Source organism: Stylophora pistillata, chromosome 7 (genome assembly GCF_964205215.1).
Source record: "Stylophora pistillata chromosome 7, jaStyPist1.2, whole genome shotgun sequence".
In the NCBI taxonomy this organism is placed as follows: Eukaryota; Metazoa; Cnidaria; class Anthozoa; order Scleractinia; family Pocilloporidae; genus Stylophora; species Stylophora pistillata.
In genome coordinates, this window is record NC_142525.1 from 9,482,936 (window position 1) to 9,492,315 (window position 9,380).

The 9,380-nt window shown below is 39.3% G+C and overlaps 1 protein-coding gene across 1 annotated transcript in view; it reads right to left on the minus strand.

Moving 5' to 3' along the window:
• Positions 1-2,813: 2,813 nt before the first annotated feature.
• The window catches only part of LOC111325548 (uncharacterized), an 11,123-nt gene continuing 4,556 nt past the window's right edge, over positions 2,814-9,380 (minus strand). The window contains 8 exon segments of the mRNA XM_022929375.2: positions 2,814-3,974; positions 3,976-4,160; positions 4,516-4,784; positions 5,126-5,351; positions 5,776-6,135; positions 7,056-7,616; positions 8,024-8,122; positions 8,794-9,156. Of these exon segments, the coding sequence (XP_022785110.2) occupies positions 3,918-3,974; positions 3,976-4,160; positions 4,516-4,784; positions 5,126-5,351; positions 5,776-6,135; positions 7,056-7,616; positions 8,024-8,122; positions 8,794-9,156 (2,120 nt within the window). The 3' untranslated portion in view covers positions 2,814-3,917.

The window sequence follows — 9,380 nt, forward strand, 5'->3', positions numbered from 1 at the left end:
TCTCTGCTTCTTAGGAGGTAATATTTGATGAAGGGGTGGGAAGGAGTATCTGTGATAATGTTCCATAGCTTGTAATCTCGATTTCTTATAACTTCAGCTATTACGTACGGTTGTTGGTATAACCAAACCTAAACGCTCCGGCTTAAAAAACCTATCAATGCGATCAAGGTATTTACCTTGAAATGCCACTCCCCAAATCTCAATTCCATATAAAAACAGGGACATAGTTAAGAGATCAAATAATTTAGTCAATTACTCTTAAGGATATCGAAAATATTTACAAACGAGTAGAATATATAAACGACTACTAGCTTTGCGTGGCAAATTGTCAACATGAAGGTCCCAGTCCGATTGATTTTCCTAGAAAATTATGCCAAGCAATTTCAACCAGTTTTTCCCTTCAATCCCCTGTACTATGCACCACCATCTCCCAGGTCTTAGTGAGGTTTAGTCTCATACGGTTTCTTACCGCCCAGTGTTGAATGCTGTCAACCTCAATAAGAGAGTGATCTTCATGTGCGGACACAGGTACACTTAGTGTAAGATCGTCAGCATATTTGAGCAATAAATTGCGCTTCGGGTAAACTGGTCTTATATCGTTTACCATAACAGACAACAATATAAGCCCGAGGACCGTACCTTGAGGTACCCTTCTGTTAATGCTGACAAATTCCGTGACAAAGCCGTCCACGACTACTCTCTGTTTCCTATTGTTAAGAAAGCTAACAATCCAATTAAAAACATAAGGATTAATATTAAGTGACATTAACTTATTGCTAAGAATAGCATGTGAAACACTGTCAAAAGCCTCACTGAAATCAAAGGAGATCCGGAACTGTGACACGCACGTGTCTGTTATAAATCTGAAATATATGCTATATAAAGCAGATGAATAAGTAAATAGATGGAGAATTTTTGAGAAAACTTATCCCTCATCACGTAAAATAGAGGTCACTTAGCTTACAATAAGAGAGGAGGTAGTGTGACTTTGTTCTGTTGACATCATTTACCATTGGACCTGACCAAGTAATTGATTAAATTCACAATCGCGTCTTCACGTAGTACATTGATAATATATAGATGAAGTCAAGCCTATAAGCAGAGCTCCAGTTACTTTATTTTCCAGCCCTTCACTTTACTAAAACCCTTCAGCACTGGCTGTCGAAGAGTTTAATCAAGGGGATCTAGGGACCAGGCGGGGGGAAATTGACGGGGTCTGGAGCCGAGGGACGTTGTTCTCACAACTTACAAGGTGATCAACACGCCTGCAATTCATCGGTATTTGCAAGCAGCTAAAGATCTTCGTTACTATTCGTGATGCTTTGAACGCATTTTCGAGGATAGGGAATTTAGTGCTTGATATTAGTTTCAGTTGAAATGATATTCTATCAGAGGTGACTGATAACTTCGGTTAAAGAAAACCTGCCAAAATTGAAAGAAACAACGATAAAAGACTTCGAGTTAAGTTATCACCGGTCGATTGAAGGGTATACACAGGAGAACAGCGAGACAGTGAGAAAGTACGCCGGAATCATATGGGCTCAGTGTTAAACATCTTCTCTTGATGTCGTTAGGTATGACTACTTGCTCATCGACGATTTTTCTCCATCGTTTTAGCCTCCTCTAATAAGCGATGAAAATAAAAAATAAAAGTCATTTCAACGCGTGTTTAAACCTGTTATTCTTTAAATTCTCTTTAGAGTATTCGCGTTTCACGATTGTCCTCTGAGTGGAAATACACGGCTTCGTTATTAAGTTTTTTTCTGTTAAATAATTCAGTATTCTTTGCTGTAACTGCATATAATGTCAGCGTCTTGAAACCAACTGTCCATGATAATGGCAACTCTAGTTACTGGAATACGTAATTTGTCTAGCATCTGTTTCTTGCGCTGCGAAAGTCTGATTTAAACGAAGATAAGCTAGAGCTAGAGTGAAGAGGCGATAGGCTAGTCCACATCAATCCAAAACGTTCACTCAGCATTCGATTTAACTTCTCTGTAACACGTACGAGAAGAAGTAAATTCCTAATGACCAAAAAAATCACTTTTACAAAAATATACTAACATATAGGATGAGAAATGAATGCAAAGATTCCAGGAAACGGAACTTACCAAATGCTATTTTCCAATGGGTGTACGGTGCTGACGTGAGCAAATGTATCTCAGTAATCAAATGCTACGCAAGAAATGTTTTTTATTCTATAACAAAAAAATGGTAAACACCACAGCGTACACCGTAGAGTTATGGATGCACTTGAGAGGTTTGCTAAGCAATTCTATACTACATGTAGAGTCGCTCGAGAGGTTTGCTAAGTACTCAAGAAGCTAGAGTCGCTCTCAGCAATGCTTAGCAACCTTCCACGTGCATCATAACTCAATACTGTACGCTGTGGTGTTTATCATTTGTTACTAGTAATTCCACTGTTGCCTCTTTTTTTCAGAGTTATATCAACATAAAAGACTGCCTTTAAACTTACCAAAGAAGGAGTAGCACATCGAACTAGTTTACATAATATTGAATATAAAGGGAACATGAACTGGGATATATAAGGTGGACATCCGTCGTCTCGTGACCACCAGCTAACCACCTCTGGTACCATTCAAAGAACCTCCTTGCGCAACGCAATAAAATCTTGATTATGGACAAAAGTTAACTAGACGGGAAATCCGTACCACTTCGAATACAAAGCACAATGACAGTGAACAGTGGACATGGGTTATGATTTTGTTAGAGTTCTATGGTTCTAGAAAAAAAAAAAAACTTGGCTTATTCTGGACCCTGTCACCATGCGGAAAAAAAGCAGGCAGTACGAGTTTGATTTGAAATCAAAAGTATAATTTCGGACCAAAATTGCATACAAAGTTCAATTACCACTTTTTTTTATAATGTATTCAAAGTAAAGATCTAGGATCGACATATGAATACTGCTTCTTCTATGATCTATAAAAGTTTTATCTATAAATTGACAACCTAATGAGTATTGCATCATTTTCCTAGATGTTCATGAGACCATTAATGGAGTGTTAGATATTTTTAGTTTATAATCAATCTATTCCTTAGGGCCAGAACTGAAATAGCTGAGACTCATTACAATTTCACAACTTTTTGACTTGATGCCGAAATCCCTCATCTTGAATAAAACGATTTTATCTCAAGAACTTCAAAATAAATTGGCTACTATGAAAAACTCTGCAATCATTGACTCTACCGGTGTCTAACGAAAATTCTGAAAGCTTTCTCTTACTGACCCTCTAGGCTCAACACAATGCAAAGTCCAGTCCCATTCTTTTAGAAGACATGCTCTGGTCTGGATTTTTCAGCTTTTCTGCGAAAGCTTTGCAGCGAGAAAGAGAAAGAGAAAGCCTTAAGCACTCTAAACGACAAACGTGTCTAGTTACAATGATAAGGTTGAGAACGGACGTCAGCATTATCAGGCGCCTCTGGCAGCCGCTTCAGTCCATGTAACGATCTCACCTTCCCGCCCATCCCACTCTAGGGGAGGACATCAACCACACAGTAATCTCGTGCGTGGGAAATTAACGTCTCCTACCCCTAACCATGCAGGAGACGGGGCCTACGGTTTATTCGTCCTTATCCGAGAAGACTAGATTATCTATCCATTTCTTGATACTGTATTAGAGAAAGGTATTAAATTCTCCTCAGTTATTTTAAGTCCATGAGTATTGGTCCGGCCCCCTGGTCCCGAACCCTCGACCTCCCCCACAACAATCCGGCGCTCTATCCAATTGAGCTAAACAGGAGGCGCTCTCGCTCTTTCTCTTTCTCTCTGATAGATCGACTTCTACGCTATAATCGCACGCCTTCTCCTCTCCATTTCTATTGCGTTTACTTTTACCCCTTGTTTTATTTCATAGTGTAAAATATTACCATAAAACCGTATCAAATTGATAACTATCCTAAGTATTTTCAAATTCAAGTTCCTGTATCCTGTCGGGATGTTCTAAGTCCACGCTTTTCCTCTTCGTCTTGAACATCGTTCTTTCGAAGAGCAATCAGGTTCCAACTGTTGTTTTTGTCTTTGTGAAGCTTTCTTCTTCTTATGATCAAAACTATCATTGCAGTAGCAAGAATTAAAGCTAAAGTTCCTAGAATCCATGCCAGGGCTTTAATATAAACAACGAGGTCGTGATGCTCTGACGCTGTTGAGTTTAAAAAGGAAAAGAGAACTCCATCAACAATGTAAGTGTTGAAATTGAAAGACATTGGAAACCGTTTAGCACAGTAATTGTTTCACGTTAAAACCTCTTCTAAGCATCCCCGTTTAAAGCCTCAAGGCGGGTGCACACAAATCAGATATCTTCGCAGGCTACGCAAGGGGTGGAGTAAGTGAAAATCAACATATTTATCTTACGAGTGGCAGACTGTCATGAAAGGTCTAACAGGACAATCCAAACAATAAAGCGCGTTCGAGAAATGGAACTAGAACTGCAAGCTTCCCTATATGACTCTATGGTGTCATGTCCTCACCAACAACCACAAAATTTCTACACTCACTTTTATTTTGCTCCTGACGACTAAAAGGCCCCAGTGATAAAAACACCTCTTCGTCCATGATAAAGGCTTTGTTTTCTCGCCTGCGTCTTCCGTTTTTTCTACATCCTCTATCACAGACCGAATCCGTATCCGACTCTCTACAAGTTACTACTTGACAATGCACGTAAAGTCTTTCCGAGACGACACCGCGGAATTGAAAGGCTTTAAAGGTGAAATTTTGTATTGGAGATTTTTTGTAATCATACTGCAAAGTTGAGTCACGGGAACACCTGAAAATTAAAAATAAAGGTTGAAAGCAAATTGTGTTTAACTTGTCTTTGCCATAAGGTAAGTGAGCACTGTAGAGCCATTACGAAATGTTATTGCTCCTGTAGTTTATTTTTTTGTACATTTTATTTAGGCTTTCTTTCCATCATTTTTCACGATATTTCAGCCTTTGCTTTTCCCTATCCGTGCTGACGACTTCAGATCCTGAGTTTATTCGTCATAAGATTTTTACTCGCTCATATTCCGTAAATACTAGGATGCAGCAAATCCCGCCTCGTGGTTACAATGGACAGTTATTGATGTTTTCGATTAAATCAAATCATCACTTAAATTTAAAACATACCCATGTTGGATTATCGTATGCCTAGTCTTGTCTCCAGGATCTGTCGATGGTGTGACCCAGCATTCTTCCAGGAAAGTTAGAAGGTTCCGATCAAGTGCTCTGACTTTGACCTGAAAGTACATTGGTTGGCCAGGATACACGACTACAGGGTATTGTTTGACCTCCAGATTGTACTTTGGATCTTCGAACATATTCATTGCAAAGGTGAAGTTACCAACACCATCACCTACAATGAATGAAACTGACACTTCAAAGGGGTTTTATCAAATTATATATGTATGTTTGTAGTTATATATCTTGTGTACGCAAACAGCCAAACTTGATCGAAATGGCAATCTCTTTGATTCCACACCCTAAGTGGCCAGGGTATATTAATTTTATGTTGACTAGTATTAAATCTTAAAGACTAGACATCACTTACTGCCTGGGGACGAGAGAGGATACTGAGGGGGGGATCACGTGTTTTTAAGGGGGGGACGAACGGAGGGGGGATTAATCGTCGCTAACAGAGTATAGAGGGGGGACTATATAAGTCTACCGCCACTGAAGGGAATAATCAGAATGGGCGATAAATAGTGATCGGTCCCTAATGCTGTTTTCTCAATCCAATATTTCAGGTTTGAACAAAGATATGTATAATACACACTTACCATCTTTAATGTAGATAACCTTGCTACTTGTGGAATATGAGACAATGGAAAGGACTTGTAGCTTTCTAAACGAACATTGGAACTCAAACTTAACTGTCCCATCCCTGGTAATTGAAGAGTTTGAATTGGAAGACTTTTCATCTCCTGTCATAGTGTTCTGATAGATTAAGTAATCTGATGTTTCATTATGCTGAGTTCCACATTCCTCCAGCGGAGCACTCAATATGGCAAGCGTGTCATTGACGAAAAAGACCTTGCATGAGGGATCATTCAAGCGGACTGAGTTTATGTCAAGATATGGAAGCAGGATTCTTGATATAGTCACCTTCATGCCGAACTGAGAACATTTTACTGCCAAGCCTAAGCAATCAAAACGATTTGCTAATGTTAGCCTTGCCAGTGGTAAGATAATATGTCAAGGAGCGAGACTCGTTGTAGGGAAAAGCTGAAATAATGTAAAAGCTAAGGATAGAGCTTGTTATAATCAAAGAGGGCTTGTTAGTTAGTTGGTTCCCCCTCTTGTGATTGTTTCTTTCGTTGATGTAAAACAACTTGGTGATATAGCAACTTTTTTTCTAACCATTTTCACTGCATTACCACAGTAGGGTAGGACTAGAACGGAACATATGCGAACCATGCGAGTAGTCCACCCAATAAATCCCACCCATCCCACCCCAGGGGAGAACATCCATCACACAGTAATCTCGTGCGTGGGAAATTAACGTCTCTTACCCCTAACCCTGAAAGAGACGGGACCTCCATTTATTCGTCTCTATCCGAGAAGACCAGGATATCTAACCATTTCTTGATGTTATAGAAAGGTAGCATATTCTTCTCAATTATTTTAAGACCTTGAGTGTTGGTCCGGCCGGAGCTTGAACCCTCGACCTCCCGCACAGCAGTCCAGCGCTCTATCCATCGAGCTAACCGGGAGGCGGTTAACTTCTTCTTTATGACGTAATCTCAATGTCTTCGAACCATCAGGGTATTATCGTAAAACAAGGTTTTTGGTTAGCATTCTGGGGAAAAAACCCTGGATATTAAGCATAATCTTTTGTCTGATGATACATTCATTACTGGTTTGGATCGCGATATTTCAACCGCATACTGTAAATCTTCTTCAGGGGATCCCTCGCAGTATGCTGTCAAAACGTTATGATCGGCATCGCAAGAGAACGTATGGCCAGACAAACGATTATACCGCATGTAAACACCAGGCTTTTTGATTCAGGCTTCATCCGTGAATCTACTTATTGCAATAGAATTCATCGTTCTCTTACCTCTTAGAAGGCTCTGCGTAATTGTAACTGGTGGATCTCGTGTACTTGGCTGTCCTATAGTAGTTTCTGATGAGCGAAATGCTGTCGAGTCACTTGTTTTAGTCGATGTGATATAGTTACTCTGGGTCTCACGAATTTTGTACTCGCTTTGATATGAGCCCGACGACGCACCAACCTCTGTTTGTTTTGTCATCAAGGCCTTGTTATGGGACGACGTTATAATAGGACTCGCCTTAACGTCACTGATAGACAATGAAAAATGCCTTGAATTTTTTAATTGACCTATGGGCTGTACATCATCACCATCAACTGTCTTTCCAAATGAGCTCACTGACCTATTGGGAGATATGGTAGCTTGAATAGGAGTATAAATCAAATCGTGGCTTGTAGCTGAAATAAAGGTGGGTGAAAGAGGGGACGAGGATATAGTATCCTGTGTTTCTTTGAGTGGTGTTCCATATTTTGAAGTTGCTCTTGATGAAGATGGCGTAGATAACATTGATGAAGAACTTGTTATGGCTGATGATGTCCTTTTTACATCCACTCGAGAGCTTGTATTTTCTTAGGAACGGTTTATTCGAGAGAAGACAAAACGAGAGATAAGATATAGATATAAGTACATATGCTGATACACTGCATTAAACTACGTAAATAATCACCTATAGAATGGCTAAAACTATCAGGTGACCAACTATCAAAAAAGAAAAGCAAAGGTGGTATCGAAACGATATTAATTCGTGACTCAAATTAATCTGTTTAACTCTGCGAGAAGTTTTCCAGATGGTTTGAATTATTAGCACTTGTGATTTAACGGGAGATTAGTTTTGTATCTCATTCGAATTTTCCCCACTGCTAATGAAAATATGAAGGAAATAAAATTCATGTTTGAAATAGTCAACTGTTACTGTAGAGACAAAAAACGAAATGTAGAGAAAATCATGATCAAATGTAAACAGGAAGGCACCTACTTGGTATTATTGTGCAGACCTGACTTTGTGCATTGAAAGCAATCGGCTCAACATTCTTTCGCGGGCAGTCGAGTTCACCGCGAGGACAATCCTCAGGGGCTGGAGGGAATTGAAAAGATACGTGTTTGTGATTGAGAGAGAGGAATTGTGGTCATTTTGCTAACGTAAGGTTAGCGAAACGACACATAATCGAAATGACTGCAATTCATTGAGAGTGATTTGTCATCGTAGTAGATCCTCAGAATGTCCTTGTCTTAGAAAAAAGTTGGTTTTGAAATAAATATTTTAAATTGATTAAAGTGCGCAAGGTAATTATAAATAATAGAATTGAAAAAATGATTCTCTTCACGGAAATGCAAAATAATGCGCCTTATTTGAAGGTGTTAGAACAAAAAACAAGAAAAGAGTCAATTGTTTTTTTTTTTAAAGAAACAGCAAGAAAAAATATTTCATCGGGGGGTTGCTTACGGGTGCTTTGTTCTCTCGAGTGGGAGACAGTTATTTATTCCTTGCAATAAATAGGCAGCCAATCAGCTTATAGAGAAGCCGTTGAATAATGCTGTTGGGCCACCGTATTCCTGTCAATCAAGTAAGCAGCGCTATTTAAGGTATTTTAAGCGTTTGACCATAAAAATTTCTTTTACACGCTTTCTTTGTATTCTGTATCACAAATTCAAATTTATCTTAGGTCAAAAAGAGTTGCAAAAACGCTGTCAAAATTGTGAATAATATGGATCTAGTTCATGTAAAACTTTCCCTAAAATACTTACCCAAAGCTTTATAGCTGGCATAAAAGCCTGGCCAGTTGTTCCTCTTGTAACTCCTAAATGTCAAAAACATTTTCTCTTCAGAGGAAACAAATGAAAATAAGTTTTTACAGCCACAGAACTTGATAATGTCTTCGGTGGCGTTGCCACGATACTCGCTAACAGAGATGCTGTCATCGCCACAGGTTCGGCCAGAATATCGATCATCTTCAATGCCAAGAAAGTGGATTGAAAACTGCAGACGGTATCCAGGAGGGGCAAGGATTGTCCATAAGCAATATTCGTTTTCGTTATAATTGCTGGGAAAGTCAGGAGTCGTTACAAAACCCGAGAGTCCTGTTAGCTCAGTGTTGATGCTACAAATGCCTGAAAGTCCGAAACAGACGACATGAACTCTCAAAGAACTCTGGCACAACATAATTTGTGAAGTCAAGCATGCAACTCGCCAATTTAAAAATAATTACGCCTGCTCGCTTGACCATCCCATTAACCGAGCTCTTCTGGTCAGTTAGGTTCACTTTTTTTTTCTCTTAGCGAGTTGGCACATACAGTGCCTCAGAACTATCTGATCATGCTGTTACATACAGAAA